This window comes from Toxotes jaculatrix, chromosome 19 (genome assembly GCF_017976425.1).
Source record: "Toxotes jaculatrix isolate fToxJac2 chromosome 19, fToxJac2.pri, whole genome shotgun sequence".
Taxonomy (NCBI): domain Eukaryota; kingdom Metazoa; phylum Chordata; class Actinopteri; family Toxotidae; genus Toxotes; species Toxotes jaculatrix.
The window spans coordinates 15,637,737-15,659,169 of record NC_054412.1 but is presented as its reverse complement, the minus strand read 5'-3'; the positions used below and the strand labels follow the sequence as shown (position 1 = coordinate 15,659,169).

Genomic DNA, 21,433 nt, shown 5'->3' with positions numbered 1-21,433 from the left:
TCAGCCGGAACTCTGCCTGGGTTTAACGGTTATGATTGGGAGTTTAGAGGAGCAACGCCTCCCTGACAGTTTGAGATGGGTGATAAGAGAGTTTAGGATCTCTGCTCTGATAACTACACACCAAGACACAGGCACACACAAACCAGCACACACCTTCTTTGTCTAATCTTTGCAATTATTAGGGTGTCATGTTTGGAGAAAGAGAGGGAAGAGAGGCAAAGAGGGGTGGGGGGAGATGCAGGTGCTGGAAGTGGAGGAGCAGCAGAGACAGGCAGGCGCTGCTATGCTCATCTCCCAGGCATCAACATCTCTCCCTGGGTACCCTCTCACTCAGACGCCCCTTAAGTCTCTGGAGCTTCAGGTTCCCTCTGGGCTTTTTAGAAGAGGACACATTTTCATACTGGTACATCAGGGTAGTGTTGAAAAAAATAGAGGTTGTCCATGAGGGATTTACGTTAAGCTGTGGGAGTCAGTCTCTGCCATAGGGGAGGAGGGAGGGAAGAATGTGTAATGGTTATTAATGACCGTGTCAGATCTGTGAAGAATGAGATTTACTCTCTTAACAGGACCCCGGGTTTGGCTTTATAGATTTTCTGTCTGTGGAGAATACAGTGTTCGAACTCACCTGTGTGCTGCTCCATTCATGTACACACACACTTAGACATCTTGCTGTTTTTTCTCCCTGCTTCTCATTTTTCTTTTCTCTTGTCTTATTCTTTTATACACACAAACATGAACACACACACACACACACACACACATTCTGGTGGATGTGGCCTCCGCTATGCTACACTTTGTTCTGCACAAGCTGGGGCTCCCACGTGGTGAAGGCAGCCGTCTAGCTATGACAGCTTAGTGCAGCGAGGGCCCTCACCGGAAACCCAGCCTGCACTGTGAGATGAATAGCTTCCTGGCCACACACAAACACACTGGCAGATACACACACAGACACACATATGCATACTGTGTATGTGTGTCTGTGCTGGGTCCCACCCACGCAGATCTCTCACGGATAAGCTGCGCAGGTGTTTGTCTAGGCGAAGTAGGTTTACAGTGGATTTGTTTTATGGCATGAAAGTGACACAGTTGTAAACGTAATGATCATCTCGTGTGGTAGGGAGAGACGGCTTTTATCAGGTAATGTCATCAGGAATAACTAAACCTCATTGTGTATTTTTTATCTGCCCGTCTCGCACTGTCTTTCTTCTTGCTCTCTTTTGAAAAACAAACACCACTCACCGACATCTTTTGCTTTCCTCTTCCCTTTTCTGCAGCAGAGGCCAATCATGATTCAGGGGCGGGATCTCCATCTCCAGAGCTATCCACCCCTAGCCCTCGAAGGGCAGGACCCGGGGAGCACGATCTGCTGACCTGTGGCCAGTGCCAGACCAACTTCCCTCTCGGCGATATACTGGTCTTCATCGAGCACAAGCGCCGTCTGTGCCGGGGCCCCGGGAGTAGACCCGGGTCATTCTCCAAGCCTGGAGAGAGTGGCGGGATCACGGGCATTCCCATTTCTCCCAGGGCCAGGTCACTGGACCTTGTTAGAGGGTCCATTCCGGTGGAGGTGGGTGTCCAGGTGACCCCCGGAGGAGAAGAGGATGAGGAGAGGAGGCTGACGCCGGCCAAGGGAATCTGCCCCAAACAGGAGAGAGGAGGTACGGAGACTGGAACACACTGCAGGAGGATGCAAATACAAAAACCAATAAGCAGCACAATTGTAAACACACAGTCTGAAGAGAGCTGTCTTGTCAGTGTAGAGGCATATGTCTTAAACACACACATAGGTACAAAAAACATGTTCTCACACACACACACACAAACACATGCACACATCTTTCACCTGTCCAAGACAGATAGCTCTCTTTAAAGAATCCCAGCTGCTTGTTATTTTGACAGTGGCCTTCAGGAGGGATTAATGTAGCCTGGGATGATTTCATTAGAGTGAGTGAGAGCTGCACTGTGTGTCTATTCTGCTTCGTTCTAAGTAAAACATCATACATGCACACACACACCCCCCCCACACACACACACACAGAAAATCACACACACCAAACAAACACACACTGGCAGGCCTGAAGGACTTCTTCAGCTGAAACCAATTGTGAAAGGCGAGGAAGAAGGTGATAGAGGAGCCGCTCCCAGTGTGTGTGTGTGTGTGTGTGTGTGTGTCTGTTTGTGTTTTTTTTTTATTGCTTGTGTGAGTGCACATCACGTGTCTGAGCGTTTGTAAAGAAATCCTGCAGCATATAAAAAAAAAAAGAGGTTAAGAAAGCTGATTAAAATTCATCTGTGTGCGTGGTGAGGAGAAGAGGATTAATAAAGCAGCAAGGCCGTTCATCTGGCTAGGGGGGGGCGGAAGGGGGGGTGGGGGTGTAGACTGCCAGCGCTGCAGGGAAACCAGTTCAAAGTTATCAGAGGAGACAGTCACCATCACACCCAAGAGCTGGGAAGGCTATCCAGGATTACACAGACTCCAGTAGACTAAGAAGGACTTGGTTAAAGAAGGGAGACAACTGTGTTGTAAAAGTTACCAGCTAGAACCACATTTAAAAAGATTATACGATTAACGCAGAGACTGGTCACCACAGAGTGTTAAACTGGTATGTCGGAAAAAGTCTCATGTAAATTGTAAAGAGGAGACTTTAATTTTATATCATTGTTGCACATGTCGGTTTCCAAGATACTGGGGTTTAGAATATAGAGCAGTCCTTCAAAATAAAAGTTATGAAACGGTACAGTCATTACAGTGTCACAGACACTGGATAGATTCATACGTCAGAGTGAAAAAACAAACAAACAGAGATCTTACACAACTGCAACCGCGCATTCGAATTATCTGAGTGATTGTTCTCGTGTATACAAGCAAAGCAATGGTAGACTAGAAGAACTGAGGAAAAAAGGTGTGAGTGTCAACCTTACGTAGATGCTAGGGCGACAGGCTCTGGGTTCTTCGGGTTCACAGCAGGTGCACATTATTTATTTATTTATTTTTTTGATTATGTTTGATGGGTTATAAATCCTTAAAATAAGCAACAATAGTTTGTGACCAAACTTGAGCAGATTCAGTCACTCCACCAAAATGCAAAACACCAAAAACATAAGGGAGAGGCTTTATGTTATTGTTATACTGGTGTATGAGAAGAAACTTTTCATTTCATTTTGTGTGTCTCACACTGTAGCTGTGGGAGTTTTTAAGATTTAGCTGATCGGTGAGATATTGCAAAACATTTTGTAACCAAAAAAAAAAAAAAAGCACCACATTTTGTTCATTTCAGAGTCAAAGCTGGTGTAGACATCTTTTGTCATCACTGCAGATATCAGCACACCTGCACGATTTCTGTGTGTGGCCAGCAGCTGTGTGTGGTCACCATCTTTTGCAGAGGGAAAATTTTACTGAAGAAGATCACAAACAATATGTGACAGCACAGTTTTGGACGTCTCTGCTAATTTCAGAAAATAAAAAGCATGGGCATCATTTTGTGGAGTACAGACATTTTCTCAGGAAGAAAACATAGTGAGTGTAAAAGTAAAAATTAATATTCAACCAGTTTGACAGTTTGTCTCCCAAACATTGCATTTTACACAGTAATGCGGCTTTCACAAATTGTCTAATTTTTTCATTTATACTTTGGAAATTCAATGAGTTAAACAGCCTTCAGCAGTAACCCACCTAGAAGCAGCCCAGCTGCAGCAGAAACATAAAAACATGGAACTCATTTGGAAGCTTATGCAGTGAAAAAGACTCAATGCATTTTACATGGCATTTAGTCTGGTAGGTGGTCAGGGGAAAAACATTTAGGTGGAGGTACTGAGCGACTCAGCCTGTTTGAGCGGCCGTCAGTTAGTCACTCAGACGCGGTCTTATCACTAAGAGAACAGGACATGAAAGCACTCGAAGCCCCAAATGAAAGAGAGGAGGAGAGCTTTGTTCAACACATTAGATTGCCACTCAAGGCAGTCTCAAGTTTCAACCAAATTAGATTACATTATTAGGTCTAATTAAGTCCAAAGTGTTAGCAGCACACACTCTCCCAGACACACACACACACACACACACACACCCACACCCACACCCACACCCACACACACACACACACACACACAAGGAAATATCATCACATTTGCTTGCATGTGGTATTGAGAACTTTTGCAGCCAGGGAACACACAAATATTTGCAGCACAAGTGACGAAAAAGAAACAAGAAAATGAGACTCACACACACACACACACACACACACACACACACACACACACACACACACACACACACACACACACACACACACACACACACAGGAGAACAGAAAGGTACATGCACACATAATGTACTGTAGTGTGCATGAAATGGTTGTGCTGTATGCATAACCTTTAACCCTCTCCTCTCCTGGATTGTTTTTTTTTTTCACCTGGTTGTGTTTTATAACATCCTGTCTGGCCTCTTTGTCTGTCAGCCTGCTTGCTTAAAATGCAAACATGCTGCAAGGCTAGCAGATTCAACCCTAAAAGGCGCAAACACACTCACACATACACACACATGCAAGCACATGCGCATTCTTTCGTACACATGGCGTAGATGAAAAATGGCCCTTCTGTGCCCTGTTTTTTTTTTTTCCTGAGTTTCTCTTGCTGATGCATGCACTCTGTGTCTGTATGTGTGGGCTTTGTCAGAGTATTTTAATATGTGTGTGCGCTTTGTATGAATTTGTGTATGAGTATGTGTGTGTGTGTGTGTGTGTGTGTGTGTGTGTGTGTGTGTGTGTGTGTGTGTGTGTGTGTGTGTGTGTGTGTGTGTGTGTGTATGTGTGTGGTGTCTGTGAAGAATGATGCATGTCATCAGGCAAGCGAGAGGTTGTCGCTAGGGGAGCGTTACCATGCTAAGACGACCCTGGCCCTGCTTTGAACTCCTCCCAGGACGGCTGCCGGGCCCCCTCGGAGCACTTTAAGACATCCAGTACATAAGGGCGAAGTCACATCATGACAACCTCTCCCTCTCTCTGTCTGTCTCTTTCTCTCTCACTCACAAACACTGTGTATAGAGATCACACAGTAAATATTTTATGAGGCGATGTGAACGACAGCGACATCCTCAAACAGCTCTCTCTGTTTTTCTCTCCGTCCACCTCTGATCTCTTTGCTGTCATGTTTGTGGGCAACACAGTCATATCACTATATTAGGCTGAAGATTTTGCACTGGTTCGTTGTTTTTTTTTTTACTTAGGTGGGAAGCGGCTTACAAGCTTGATGTGATACCGATACCGGTGTTCTTAACTGAAACAAAGAGGCTCTGAATTTATGATCAAAGACTTTAAATGAGATACCCGCCACTTTAGAACTGTCACACCTACATGCACAAAATTTTTGTGGGTGTGAAAGTGTGTTAAAGTGCGCAGGAGCATTTTAAAAGTGATAAAATCAGTTTGTGTTCTCAGCTAATGGGAAACGAGGGATTTTTTTTTTTATTACCTTAAATGACTAATATTGGTTTCCAGATGATAACCTGTGCTGCAATCTACAAACTATATGAAAAGTAACAATGACCTTTGTGCCCAAAGAAGTCAAATCTGCAATGTTTGACACTTGTTTCACTGCTGCTGTTACTAAATAACTGTGACATTCCAGTCTCCACACCTCTCCACCGGTGTGGATTTGAAGTGTCTCTCTCCTGTCTTCTCTTCTTGTCTCTCTCTGTTTCTCCCCCCCATCTTTTTTTTTTTGCCCCACCACCCAATGCTCCTTTAATCACCTGGCTTGCTCTCATTTCCATATTAAATAGGCTTTAATCATGAAAAGCAATCAGGCTTTTGCATATTCATACCTTCCCCTGTACGCCGGCTTCCCTGTCTCGCTCCAGTGCCAAGCAGCCAGTAATCAGTAGGCAGGCGGCGTAATGCCATAGCCCCGGCCCATCGCATGAAAACACACACACTGCGTGAGTTAGAAATAACTTCACATGCTACTTACGTATTATCTCTACTCCAAGAGAGAGAGAGATAGAGGGAGAGGGAGAGGGGTAGAGATAAAAAAAGAAAGATGGCGAGACTGATCCCTGATTTGAGCTGCGAATATTTGTACAGAGGCTCAAGGAAAAGTCGATTTGCATAATGACTTTGTAGTTTTGCATTAATCACATTTGCATATGAAAATGCGTTAATTACTCCTGATGATTTTTTTTTAAAACTTGCTTCATTTGATGTCCAAGCTCTGGGGTTGTGATTAGGGGTTACATGGTGGCAGTTGTGTAGGTGGTGTGTGTTCACTCATGCATGTATCTGTGTGTGTGTGTGTGTGTGTGCGTGCCCGCAAGTGTGTTTCATGTGTGTTCATTTCTGGTGCAGTCTGTGTGTGTTTATGTGTTCTTACATGAGTGTTTTTAATGCTTGCCAAGGAATTTATCTTGTGTCTGCTGTTAGGCATGTGTCTCTATTTTCATTTTTCTCATTTGTGTGTTTGTGTGTGTGTGTGTGTGTGTGTGTGTGCATTTCCCAGTTTCTTTTAGTGGCAAATATTTCCTTATTCCTCTGTGGGAAAAAAAAGAGGAGCCCACTGCTTCCCCCACTGAATAACATGAACACACACTCATTCAGGATACAGTATCTGTGTGTTTCTTTTTTTCCACTCTTAAGTTGCAATAAGGGAAACAAAACAGACAAAGAGATAAAATAAAAGATGTGGTGATATTAGAAGTATTTAACAGAGGTATATTCAGAGGCCTTGAATATGTTCCATACAGTCAACAGTCTAGATTATTAGACTTTATAGACAATACCACAGCTTGGACATAGAATGGAGGATGTTTCTTTAGTAGTTTAGATTTTATTGCTTTTTTTCCTGCAGCAATGCAGTACACACGCCTGACTGGATTTTACTTTTGAAAAAAAAAAAAAGCAGTATTTTAAAAATAATTCAAATCCAAAACCCAAGATACATCCAGTACATTCAAGAGCAACTATTCCCACTTTATGCAGTTAGTTTTTGTGCATTTGTCTGTACATAACCACATGTCCTTGTGCAGAATGCTGCATGTGACTCCCCCTCTATAAGCAACTACAGCAGGCCCTGCACAGCCACTTGTGGACAGATAATTTACTGCACAGAAATGTGTTTATCTTTCAACAAAATTTCGAAATTGTATTGTTTAATCCAACAAATCAATGTGAGAGTGAGCCACGTGTTTTGTATATGAGCAGTGATGGTGATCCTGCGGAAATACAGAACAAAAGAAAACTTTTGCCTGAGCTTAAAAAAGTAAAATAATGAAAATATGAATGAATGACTGCAAATACTTACTATTTTCAGCCATTAATTCACCATTTATATCTGTACAAGCATTGGGGCTCACATACACATCTCTCTCTCTTTTTCTGTGTGTGTGTGTGTGTGTGTGTGTGTGTGTGTGTGTGTGTGTGTGTGTGTGTATACAATTACAATATACATATTCCTGCCTGTGTATGGGGCCCTAGTGTTGTTGGCCTATAACACTGCACCTCAGACAGGACCACCCCAGGGGCCGTCTGACTTTGCTTGTGTCTGTCTGTCTGCTACATCCAGCAGGGTCAACTAGGTCTATAAGGTAGCTGCTAAAATGGCACAGCTGCACATGCACAGACACACACCACGACAGCCACCTGACAGACACACACACACACACACACACACACACACACACACACACACACACACACACACACACACACACACACATACACAGTGTTAGAAATGTGCATTCACACATTTATGCAGAAAATGGGAACATGCAAGCGGGAGTACACACACAGATAAGAGCCACACACACACACACACACACACACACACACACACACACACACACACACGAAACATATGTGCATGCAGGAATGCGTACAATGACTCCCATCTCACATTAAGGCCTGCATCTCCCACCAAACACACTCATGCACACACAGACACACGCACATACACACACAGCTTAAAGGCTCCCACATGAAGGCATCAAACGCTCCACAGCCAGCTTTATGGCACTCATATGGCAGCAGATTTGATATTTTCCTACCACAGCGGGGGAATAAAACTCGCCACTAATTTGGACTGCGAGCGCCACCGCTAACTTTCAGCATGTGCCGACTGACTGTGTCTTCCAGATGTGTGGACTCTTTGCTCCTTAACAGCCTTACTTAAGAGGCATTAGAAACCTCACACCCTGTCCCTGCTACGCATGGAGAGTGATGATGGCGCTCTGGTATTCAACACAAACACGCTGCTTTGTGTGGAGCTTTGAGTGAAGTGCTGATGTGAACTTCATGGTCTCGTTGCTATGGACCATAAGTTGTCTTGTGTCAGTGGGAATCTGTGAATGTGTTTATGTTCTGTGCATAAATAGCTATAATCAAGGTAATTTCACTGCTGCACTGTAGTTATTTGGGCTACCTCTTGCTTCTCCTCACTGTTGCTTTTGACAGTAGCGAAGTGCTTTTGTCAGTGCTGAGTAATATGGCGAGTTTTATAAAGAACCAGTGTGTATGTACACTGTCAAATACACATATGTGCAAGACCCTAAACCAGAACCTGCTGAGCAACTTGTACATCTTTCTCCTGCTCTGGAAACACTCCTCAGGACAAACATGCAGATAAAATCCTCATGTGCCTGTGTGTGTTCAGCTATTGTGCAGCCTTCTACACATTAGTGCATAACATGTAAAGTAATATGCCCCTTTCAGGAGTAAATGGGAAGATTTTCTGACCACTTCGTTTGCTCCCGTTTTTCTATTGAAAAGTAGCATGTGTTTGGTTTTGGGAGGAAAAGGGCTACCATTAGTATTTGTGAAAAGGAAAAGAGATGGCGCTTGTTAGCCAGTCAGACAGGGGTAATCCTACTTGCTACACTCATGTTGTTCCTTTCCTCTTATCTTATTAGCGTCCAGCTCTGATTGGGTGGGATTGTGGGAGAAGAAAATGAGGAGACAGCGTTTATGGCCGTATTTTTCCTTTTACTGGCTGCTTCACCGCAAGAGATATTGAAAGCCTTTCATGGTACACTTACAGTTCCCCTTATTTCATCCACTTATTTGTCTTGAGCAATTACTCCGAGAGAGAACACTAGACACAGGCAAACACATGACGAACACAAGCTGCTTTTATGTTGGTTTGTCGATCAAATATAAATCAGTGGTGCAAAAGGAACAATATCTAGTTTACAAATAATACCACACAGTCACACTGGACTTTGTACAACACTCACATCCACAGGAGCTATTTGTTGTTAGTATCAAAAGTTAAAACAATGCAAAAACTTAAAAGTTATTTAAAAAAAAATTCTAATATTAAAGGGTCAGTTCACACAAAATTAGAGGGAAAGAAAAGCAACACATTTTCTTACTTACCTACTCACGGAGACATATTTGGTTTAATTTGCCCAGGTGTTGAGATATCCGTCTCGGGGATTTCTGCCTCTGCCGCAAACACAAGAGAGATGAAGGGAATTTCATTTGCGGTACTCAAACTTATTAAAACAACAACAACAAAAAAACAAACAAACAAACAAACAAAAAAAATAAGAGTAACCTTTCTTTCCAGAAAATAGTGTCCCTGTTGTTAATAATAATCCACAGAACACAGTGTGAACAGTTTTTATAGGGACTTTTTGTTTGGTTGAAAGTCGTTCCATTTCCCAGCGAGGTCTGTGAAGTATACCGGGGACATTTTATCTGGAAACACACATTGATACTGAATAGTTCAAACATATTTTTTCAATGCTGTGAGCACCACAGAAACGTATGAATGGGCTGAGGGAAGTAAACCTGAGCAAGTTAAACCAAAACTATTTGCATGGCTAGATGTTAAATGTTTTGGGTGGACAGACCCTTCAAATGAGAGGGTGCTTAAAATTTTCCACCAGGCTTTATTCATTATGAATATGTTTTTTATTAACTTGTATTACTTTTCACATTCACTTTATCCCATAAAACCTGCACTGCCATCTACAAGTAAAAGGAAGAAACATCTGCTCTCTTCTGTTTCTTGGATGAAAGAGGGCTTGCACTGTCATGTCCATAGATGGCATTGCAGACAGGGGAGTTAACTGCTCAAGGTTAAGGGGCTACGCTCTCCCTGTATACTGGCGTAATTCATATTTTTTTCCAGAAAGCCCTCTTCTCTGTGTCTGTCTTTCCCAGAGCAGAACAGAGCAAGCCAAAATGAAATAAAGCCTAAGATGTTATCAGGGTGATTGGTGCCAGCGGAGCTTGTCTGGGCCTGTGGTCTGGCGGGGCAGCGCTGGCCCATACCAGCGCTTGTATATGTGTGGGTGTGAGTGTGTTTTTGTGTGTGTGTCCTAAAGGCACTGGATAGATGAAAGCTTTCTTTAACCATAAGCTATGCAGGAGCCGTGCCAGGAGCAGGAAATGTATCAGCGTGATAACAGCCAGAAAGACAGAGAGAAAACGAGAAAGAGAAAGAGAGAAATGAGAGAGCGAGAGAGAGAGAGACAGAGGGAGAGGCCACACAGAACCCACAGGGGGAGGCCTGAGGCCAAACTCAGCCCCATCACACACTCACATGTCACTTCATAAATATGTGTTGGGTGTGTATGTTGAGAGATGAATCTATGAACAGTACAGTCTGCATTTGTACGTGTGCACGGGGGTGTGTGTAGCTTTCGAGGTTAGGTGTTACAGCCAGTGCAAGTCAAGAGACAGTTTGACACACCTGAGTATGCTCCGAGACCCATAAAAGAAAGAGAACAGAATTCACCTGGAGACATGACCGTTTCAATACCAATGATGTTGTGCCGCTGGCCTTCACGTTAACATGAGACCTTAAAGACAAGAAAGAGAGATTAACAGAGACACAGAGAACACAAAGAGAGAGGAGCAGTCTCATGTTGCCTTATTGTACATAAAAGCCAAAATTATCTTTTGAGCTTTGAATTTATCATTTCAGATTGGATTTCATTTATGCGGCGGTAAGCAAAGGATAGAGACCTTAAATGAATGTAATTGTCTTCGTTTTTAAAAAAATTGTCCTAAATAGTTTGAGTGTCTCACATTTAGCAGTGCTATACATTATATCACGGTGGAAACTGACCCACAGACTACAGATGAAAGGATTAAAAGTTTGACATTTTGTGAAATGTGCTTGTTTGCTTTCCTGCTTAGAGTTAAATGAGAAAATGAATACCATTCTCGTGTCTGTACGCTAAATATGAAGCTGCAGCCAGAAGGAAGTTAGTTTAGCTTGGCACAAAGAGCGGAAACAGAGGGAAACACCTAGTCTGACTCTTTCAAACGGTAACAAAAGTGGCCTACCAGCACCTTCAGAGATCACTGATTAACACTTTATATCTTCTTTGTTTATTTCACACAAAAAGTGTAAAAAAAAAAAAAAATGGGACAAGACTCCAGGAAGTCACTGCTCCGTGGCAAGAAATAGTCTGGTACATAACATCCTATAGAGTAACCACAGTTTTTGTCATTTTTACACTTCAGTACTGGGGATCTAACAGAGCTGAATATCCCTGGTCTATTTATATTTTGAACACTCTCTCCTTTTGTTGCTTCAGTTTAGTGAGCTAACACTAATTAGATAGCTTGCAAAATGGTGTCAAATGATGCAGCACCCCCTGTGCTCTCTCTTCGGCCTCCACAGCCCCTGCTATGTGTTCGAACATCAGGAAAAAGCACTGGGTCCTCTCGCAAAGTTAAATTGACAGAATTAAATATTAAATTAGAAAAATTGTAGAGTAATAGTGAAATAGCTCATGAATGTTCAGGCTATGGAATGGACTCTATGCCTGTTCCGAAGCATGTGAGGGGCAAGTTTTATAGTGGGCTGATTGGGTTGGAAGGACTTGTGTGCTGCATTCAGGGCCACGGTGGTATTTTCCTGTGGGCTGCTAGTTAAGTGGGACTGGCTGCTTGGCTCCAATGGGCAGAAGCCAGCTGGGGACCATTACTGCCACTGAAAGAATATAGCACCCTGTCACAGAATGGTAGACCGAGATACAGGCTCCGAGCATGGGCATATGGATGTGAACACATGCATAAAATACATGCACATATACACATGTACACACCATGCATATCACAAACAGAGACACAAAAGCACATTTCTTTTCCTGTTTTTCTTTTTCTTCTTCTCTTTTTGTGCTCTGAATCTCTGGCACAGACACACACACACAGAGGTAAGATGAACATGTGAGTGTGACATGTCACTGCAGAAGGTGAAGCCTTGGAGGAATTTGCAAAATGACATGAGCTTATCACAGGTTGGGATGAGCAGCGTATCCCTACGTGTAACGCTGTGCGTTTTTTGTTTGATTTAATTCTTCAAGGATGAAAGAATAATTTCCACATTTTCATTTTCTTAAAAAACAACACAATACATTCTAGGCACTGTTTGTATAAAATGATTGATCCAATGAAAAATTTAATAAACCCACAAAACAAAATTCGCATGTCACTCATATGTCAAAGTCAATTTCCTATTCACTGCCTGTGAATAGGAAATTGACTTTCTGGACAAAGTGAGAGTCCCCGAGGGGTATAACTGGAGCTCATTTGGATGTAAAACCTCGAACAAACATTGTGTGAGTCCACAAAGTCAGTCTCCATTTCATTGTCAAAGCAGCGTGAGTTTTTGTCTTTTGATGCCATCACCTATCCAAACATTTTGTTTTCTGCTCATCTGCTGCATCACTGGCGACATTTTCCCCCCAAATATTTCACCCACTATTTGTTCTGTTTATCAGTGGTGGATTTTTCCTTTAATTCAGCTTGCTTGCACCCATAGTAATGACGCACTTGCATCCTTTTTTTTTTTTGCTTTCCCTGCTGTGTCATGGTAAAATGTGTAGGTGATGGAATGAGAGGCTGAAGTGCTTGTACCTCTGTTGCAAATGGAAATGCAAGTGTTAAAGAAAAACAAAGCACACTTTTTTTCCCCTCTGCTCCCATTCTGCCTGCAACTTTCTTTTTTCTCTTTCACTGTCTTTCCTTCTTTTCTTATTTTCTTTTTCTCCCTCCGCCCGCCCTCTCCTTCTTTGATCCTCTCCTCCATCTTGCTCCTCTCTCTTACATCTACTCACAACCACAAGCACGATTGAGTGTCATCCATTTGTCAGTGTCACATGATAGACAGCAGACCCCACAAGAGTGTGCACATACCCCGAACAGACACACACAGACACACACGCTTGTGCACACACTCATACAGGCGCTGGGACCAGTTAGGAGCTGATGGCGATGAGTCAGGCTTAGAGAAATGCCACAGAGAGCTTAGCTAATGCACTTTATAGAGCTCCCCTTTTCTTTTCATTCTCTCTCTATCTTTTTTTGGTCTATATCGCTCCCTTCTTCTCCCTCCCTCTTTGTCCTAGAAGCCGAGCCAAAAGTCATAGCTCTTTACTGACAGAGAGGTCTTTCCAGTTATTTTTCACAGCGTGTCCCCTGTGCCCTAGCCTGGGATAGCTTGCCTCATGGCGGTAACGTGCTCCCTCAGTCGTGCTACATGAGAGCCTCTTCCACTCATGCATTGTTGTACAGCTGGACTTGCTCAATGTGTGTGTGCGTGCCTGTGATCAAGTTGTTGGAGATACCTGATCCCTTTTATTGTTCATTTGACCCGCATCCCAGGAGGCATGAGGGTCAGGGTGGAGTACACAGATACCTAGTACAGGTGCTCAGTGTGTACAAGAAAGAAAGAGAAGACAAGGAGAGAGAGAGAGAGGGAGAGAGAGAGAGAGAGAAAATTAAAGAGATAAATAGGAAGTAGAAGAGAAAATATTTTGAGTATTGCTTTCAGTCTCATACACTGTTCAGCAAACACATTAAGGAGCACTGTTTCTTTAAATCCTCTCTTGGGCTGTCAGGCATTTCAGCTGGTCATATTGGCTGCAGACACACACACACACACACACACACACACAGATGTATATGGTTAGCAGGCCAAAGCTGGTTTGAGTTAGCATGGAGCCAGTCACACTGTGTGAGAGCCTTACCCCCTGCCTGCTACTGCCACCCTCCACAGTCTCTCTCCTTCTTTCTGTCTCTCCATCTCCCCCTTTCTTTTACTCCATATGTGTGACAGTCAGCTGCTGCTCGCCGGGGCCATAGTTTACCGTCCGAGGTCCCTATTCCCTGTGAAACACACACACACACACACACATGCAGACATACACGGTCAATCTGCGTGGCCCCATGTCTCCTGATTAGTCCCCTTCATGACAAACAAGCCATCAGAGCAGAGGGGGAGTGGAGCATGGAAGGAGAAGGAGGAGGTGGAGGAACAGGAGGGATGGATGGAAGATGTGAGGAGGAGGAGAGGAGCAGAGGTGTAGAGGGGTGGTGGGGGGCGAGGAGGCTGGGACCCCTGGGGACCCCTAGATCACAGCCATGCTAATGAGGAGCTGCTTTGCCAGCAGCAGAGGTGTCAGCTAACCCCTGACAGGTGCACACACGCGTACTCCCAGGGCTTGTGCTGGTGCGTGCACGCATGTGGGTGTGAGAGTGTGTGTGCGTGCACAGACAAGGTGGAGGAGAGGAGGGGCTGCAGGGGCAGGTTTCTGTCCCAGTGGCCTAGCCTGCGGGCGGCTTTGTTCTGTATGCAAATCTGTCGCCGTGCCGTTCTGTCGTCCTTGATGGAATGTTGGAGCAGTACAACGAACCTGAACCCCAGGAATGCTGCAGTGCACACACACACACACACACACACACACACACACACACACACACACACACACACACACACACACACACACACACACTCTGCTTCCCGACTCACCTCCTTGTTAACAACCAGAACCTGTGCTGTCTTCTGTTTCTACACTAAAGCAACATTATTCCACACAGTCCAGACTTCACTCCCTGGATGTAATATTTTTCACCCCGCTCTCCCCCTGAATGTGGTACAATGAAGAGAAGTTGGTGGGCTTGCGTTCAAATTGTACTTATTTTCAATTATGATTTTTTTCCCCCTCAGCTTTGTGAGAGTAAATTTGGCATCAGTGAGCATTCATTACCATCCACTCACTGTTCACTGTCAGCTGCGAAGCTCCAGTTTGCCCATCTTGTCTAAGGCTGAGCTTGTGGATTTTTGTTATTCTTCTGTGGTCTTATTATAAATCCCTCTGGATTAGAGCATCTGATAAAGGCCCCAAAATTTAAGTGTAATATAAATGGAAGGAGCTCATGCTTCGAAATATAAATCAGACTCATGCTGGAGGGATGGCATATGTGAATTCTTAAATTAAACACAAATCCACATGTCTGCACCATACGCCTGGTGTCTACTTCAGTCCCGCCAAGCTCACACAGCTTTTCTACACTGGCCATATGCGAACAGTCAATACCATGGCTCCCTTTCATTCACTGGCATTTTGTTTGTACTTTTAAGGAAAAATAATGGCTATAAAAGGCAATCTGGAAAGAATAAAATCTGATGTAAAGCTCAGATCTTAGTCCCTGAAGACTGGGTTAATTGGCCCGGTGGTTTAGTAAAAAAACCAACCCAGGAGAGAAGGAGAGCATTATTACTGGCCCACCTCAGCTCCACGCATGTGCCAATGTTTTAATAACTTCCTCCAGGCCTCCTGGCCCTTAGCCCTCGTTTTGTTGAACAGGGCAAAGAGCTGGTCCTAGGTTTGCATTGTGTTTCTCCATTTCATGGAAAAGTCTTCCTGGGTGGACACCTGGGCTGAAATTTAACTGATAGTGAGTTGTTTTTTTTTTTCGTAGGTGAATCCCATCACACTGTAGCGTTTCCAAGTAGTTGCATCGCTAGCAAAATGACAAAAAGCAGCGCAATTCAGTGTGTAATGCAGCTCCATATCACAGAATCCTGCTGTGACTCCATTTCATTTAACCTCTCATCTCAGTCATACTCACTGAACAGTGTGTGTGTCTGTGTGCATATGGTGTGCCAGAGTAAATTGGGCGATTATGTCCAGCATCAGTGACTGCGTGAAGAGGAGAATGTAACTATTCTAACTAGTAGTTGACCTTGACGGTCAGCGGTGGAGGGGTCCGTGCCTGCGTGTCAGGCAGACGACTGTAATTACCACAAACTGAAGCATGACACGGCCCACCGTGATTCTTTAATGAAGGCTTTTATTGGCTGGAGCACTGAGCAGCGACAAATATTCACACTCTCCCAGCATGTGTGCAAGTGTGTGTGTGTGTGTGAGAGAGAGAGAGAGGAAAGAATGGAATGAGGATGTCTGCGACCTAAACTGTGTGTATTTCTTTGTGTATTTCCGTGTGTGCGTCTCTTAGTCATTTAGTCATAGAGAAGCATGAAGGAAGTCTCACATAGGTTTCTACAGGGAGGTTTTGCAGGTTTGGATTTACCGCTCACCTTACTGTCGCTTACGAACAGAAAAATCCAAATTTGGGCACAGAGAAGGAATCTGGGTGGAGCTGAGGTAGCACGAGCAAACCACAGCTGAGTGTGACAGCACGCAATACCTTTCCATACAGAGACCCCTTGTTAAGGCTTCAGTATCCTCTTAATAGATTGATAAAGTTCTAATTGTTGCCAAGATAGTCATTAGAAGTGAGACTTGTGCAAACCTGTTCTTTTTCTATCTATCTATCTATCTATCTCTTATTTGCTATTTTTTTCCTCTCTCGCCTTCCCCTGCTTGCTTGCTTGTTTGGGAAGTTGATCAAATTTGTCTCAGGCCGTCATTAGGCAGTAGCCATCAGCTGCCACTCTATTAGCTGCCGCGCTTCCTTTAACAGCATATGGCTCGGCTGTGTAAGATATGACAAGATACAAATGTGCTGCTGCAGTGGTGATGGGGTGGAGGGTTGTGGGGGGTGGTGGTATATGATTGGATAGCTTGTAGTGTTGATGAGGCCATGTGTGCAGACCGAAATACAGATAACATTAACAAAAAAAACAACAAAAAAAAAAAAACAACAATTTGATAAATTTACAGAGATCATCAATCCCTTTTCCCAATCTCACATCTTCACTTCATATTGATCCTTGTGTGTTAACGGGATTACACAGCTGCCAAGTCTATAGACCCCTCTCGGTCCCTCGGGGCATGTAAATAGTCTGTGTGTGCGCCGGTGTGTATGTGTGCGTATACGCATGTGTGCTCAAGCACGTCTGGCCCTTAAAGTCCCTCCACCTCTCTTCTTACCCCCTCTCCTCCTCCTCTTCCCTTCCCTCTCTTGCTCTCTTCTCCCCGTCCAAGCTGTTAAGCTGTCCAGCTCTCCGCTGCCAAGCGGCCGTGTGAAGCCTAGCCAAACTAAACACGGGCAGGCAGCCCGCCACTCGCCACACACACACACACACACACGCACGCACACACACATACACAAAAATGGTCAAAAATTACGTTCACATACGTGTCCACGCACATGCACGCTCGTACACACACACGTTAGTAGCAGGAGTCAGGTCATGTCCCACCCCACACAAACAGTGAGAGTGACGGCTGCACCAGAGCCCCACTAATAGCAGAGAAAAACAGACAGAATCAGTAAATGAGCCACTCATTAACTTTTTCTGACCCTGTCTCCCCTGGGGAAAGCCAAACCAATCACACCGCCAAATCAGCTTCCTGTACTAGACACTGATCCAACATCAGCTTTCGCTCATCTGTTCCGCATGGCACAAGTGTGTGTGTGTGTGTGTGGGTGTGTGTGTGTGTGTATGTGTGAATTTGTGAGTGTACCGAGGTGGGCTGTGAGAGAGGTGGGAGACAGAGAAGGAAAGTGAAAAGAAAATATTGCTGTGCATGTATCAGTGTCTGCATATGTGTTTTACATTCCATGACAATGGGTGGTTTTGAGACAGTCAGCCATCTTAAGGGCTCTTTTCTTGATCACATAAGACTTTAGGCAAGAACAGCTTCTCTGTCTTTGTTTTCTCCCTCCGGGCTCTAAGCTTTGGGACCACCATACCAACTTGACTCCGTTTGCGGTAGCTGCTGATGATAAAGTAGATGCAGATGCCTTGCGAGTAAACACAAGACTGTGGAAATGCCTCTTCAGTGCTAGCCTGTGTTGAATTAGATGAATCCCAACCCCAGCTCTTTTTATGAGTCACGAGCAGACTGACAGGGCCGTGCTACAGTGACTGATAGATTCATTTGGCGTTATTAAGTCACGCCATTTAAAGGGGAAATTTGTCAGTGAGTGACGTACAGTTTGTGTATGTGTGTGTATGTGTGTGGAGCCACAACAGATCACTTTACTGTACTTGTTATTACACCAGTGACGTAGAGCTTTATTTAATGTGGATGCTGTGTTAAGACCGGAGGGGTCTTTACTGTTTACACATCGTCTCCATCACCTCTTCTGTTTCTCCTTTTGTGTGTCTCTCTTTCTCTCTAATGCCACATCTCACCCTCCCTCCCTCCCCCTCTCCCACATTTCCTTTCTTCCCTATTGGTGTTTTTTTTTTCCATGGCTGCCTCCCCTGTCTCCATATGGAAATGACAGAGTAGACGAGATGGATCTGTGTATTAAAGCCTAGCTGACATTAGAATTAGCATAATGTGTCATGGCCTTAGGGCAGTACCTGCCATCTGCATTAGCCTGTAGACACACAAGCTCTCAAAATTTCATACGCACACAGACAAAGCCCATGGAAGACCCTCATACATAAACACACACAGAAAGCTAATATAACCGTACAATTAATTTTCCTAAACATAACTCCACGCACATGCACGCAGGTTGTTTAATAAACATGCAGGCTCTGTAAAATAATATGCTGGTTTAAATTTTTGAATAAAATCTTTTTCTTTGCATATTTTACTTTGGTTTATATGACATTAATGATGCATCTCTCTTGGCCCACAGATAAAGATGAGCCATCCAGCTACATCTGTACTACTTGTAAGCAGACCTTCACCAGCGCCTGGTTCCTGCTTCAACATGCCCAGCACACTCATGGCATCCGCATCTACCTGGACAACCACCCAGTCAACTGCTCCCTCACTCCCCGCATGGCTCTGCCTCCACCCCCCGGTGCTGATGCCCTGCCCCGTTCCCCTCTCCCCACTTTCCTCGGTGACGCCAACAACCCATTCCACCTCCTCCGCATGGCTGCACCCCTGCTCAGGGAACACCCCCCTCCTCCAGGGTACATGGAGACCCGGCTGCCTGCAACGCCACCCTTTGTCAGCCCTCCACCTCCCCCAAGACCTCCTCTAGAGCGGCTAGGCCCAGAGGAGATGGGGCTGCTGTCCCAGCACCCCAGTGCCTTTGAGAGGGTGATGAGGATGACCCCCATGGAGCCTCCATCCATGGACTTCTCTCGACGTCTGAGGGAACTGGCAGGCAACACAACCAATAATGGGGGCCCCACACCCCCTCTGTCACCCAACCGTGTGCCCCCCATGCACCGCCTGCTGAGTCCGACGCTTTTCCAGCCTGGCGCCAAGCCTCCGGCATTCCTCACCTATGCCCCACAGCCACCCACCTCTCAGGGGGGACATGGTTCTTCCAGCCCTCCTGACACCCAGGGTCAGAACCAGGCCCCAGGGAAAGCCAAGTCCTGTGAGTTCTGTGGCAAGATTTTCAAGTTCCAGAGCAACCTGATTGTCCACAGGCGCAGTCACACAGGAGAGAGGCCGTACAAGTGTCATCTGTGTGATCACGCCTGTTCCCAGGCAAGCAAGCTTAAAAGGCACATGAAGACACATATGCACAACAAGTCTGGGTCCATGGCTGGCACACCAGAGCAGGGAAATAGAGGAGAGGGAGGAGAGGGTGAAGAAAAGAGTAGGGAGGGAGATTCAAGAGGGATGGGGATGGACAATGAGGAGGAAGAAGAGGAAGAGGAGGAGGAGGAAGAGGAGGAAGAGGAGGAGGAAGAAGAACTGAGGAATGGAAGTCGGCCAGATTCCAACTTAAGTGAGGACTCACAGGAGTTCAGCCAGAACAGGGAGAACGGCCCAAGACAGTCTCCGGATGACAAGCCCCTGAGCAGGGATAGAGTAAGTGACAGTGGCGGGGTGGGGATCATGCATCCGTACAACCATGTGGACAATCACCTTAGACTTAACCCTAATAAGAGAAACCTGGAGAGACAACCGAACGGAGATGGTGGAGAGAGGGGTGAAGCCGAAAGAGACAGAGAGAATGAGAGGGAGCAGGACAGACAGCGAGATGAGCATGAGGACCAGAGGCCAGTGATGAATGGCAGAATTAGTGTGTCTGAAGCAGACTCCTTCCCAGGGCTATTCCAGCGTCGGCCCACCCCCATCACCAGCCCAAGCCCCTCCAACAACAAGAGAATCAAGATTGAGAAGGAGCAGCTGGAGCTTCCCCCAACCATACCCCTCATCTCCCCGGAGAATGTCTACTCTCAGCTTCTGGCTGGCTACGCAGCTTCACGCCACTTCATCAGAGAACCCTTCTTGGGATTCACCGATTCTCGTCAGTCACCGTTCGCCACCTCTTCCGAGCACTCCTCTTCAGAAACAGGAAGCCTCCGCTTCTCCACCCCGCCTGGTGAGCTGATGGAAGGTGGGAGTGCCTCGGGCCGTAGCGGCAGCAGCACTCCTCACCTCCTGCGGGGACCAGGACCAGGGAGGCCCCCGAGCTCCAAGGAGAGGAGGAATGACACCTGCGAGTACTGCGGCAAGGTGTTCAAAAACTGCAGCAACCTGACGGTGCACCGACGCAGCCACACGGGGGAACGGCCCTACAAGTGTGACCTGTGCAGCTACGCCTGCGCCCAGAGCTCCAAGCTGACACGCCACATGAAGACCCACGGGCAGTTTGGAAAAGAGGTGTACCGCTGCGACATCTGCCACATGCCCTTCAGTGTCTACAGCACACTGGAGAAACACATGAAGAAATGGCATGGTGAACATTTGATGGCCAGTGAGGTCAAACTGGAGCAGGCGGACAGAGGTTAAGCCAGCAACCATTAGTTATACAGCCTACAATGTACACACACACACACACACACACACACACACACACAAGCACACACAAGCACACACACACACACACACAAATTCCCTATAACCACTTCTTCAGCTATGGGGCTTGGCTGGATAATCTCTCTCTTAAAAAAAAAAAAAAAAAAAATTGAGACTGATTGATGTTCATCTTTTTTTCTTGTCACAGAAACTGCCACCTGAGAATATAAACAAAGGGAAACTTTAATGAGAACTTGTCTGAAATGCCCAACTTGGTGTTTCTTGGCAAACTGTCTGAGGATTTTATCAGTTAGGAATCCATGGAGCCTTTCTACTGTGCAATAATTTCTGTATTTATTGGATTTTTGTAATGATATTTGGCATGTGCAGGTACATCTTTGTGGGATTTCATATGGAGTTAGTTTTGAAATGTGCTAAAAAAAAACATTTTTTTTTCTAAAATGCGATAACTGGAAAGAAGTCACCCTTAATACAAATTTTCTTTTTTTTTTCCTTTAAGGAAGCTTATTATCATGTGAGAGTAAAATTGTGTGAGGCAGTTAGCTTTTA

General features: G+C 45.1%; 1 protein-coding gene across 5 annotated transcripts in view; it reads left to right on the top strand.

The window, feature by feature from the left end:
* Positions 1-21,061, top strand: part of bcl11bb (BAF chromatin remodeling complex subunit BCL11B b) — a 28,528-nt gene extending 7,467 nt beyond the window's left edge. For 2 of the 5 annotated variants that reach the window (XM_041064270.1, XM_041064269.1), the window contains 2 exons: positions 1,275-1,658; positions 18,792-21,061. In XM_041064270.1, the coding sequence (XP_040920204.1) occupies positions 1,275-1,658; positions 18,792-20,857 (2,450 nt within the window). In that variant the 3' untranslated portion in view covers positions 20,858-21,061. Of the gene's footprint in view, positions 1-1,016; positions 1,138-1,274; positions 1,659-18,791 lie in introns of those variants that run through there. The other 3 variants (XM_041064273.1, XM_041064274.1, XM_041064272.1) reach the window with 3 other exon arrangements.
* The last annotated feature ends 372 nt before the right edge of the window (positions 21,062-21,433 follow it).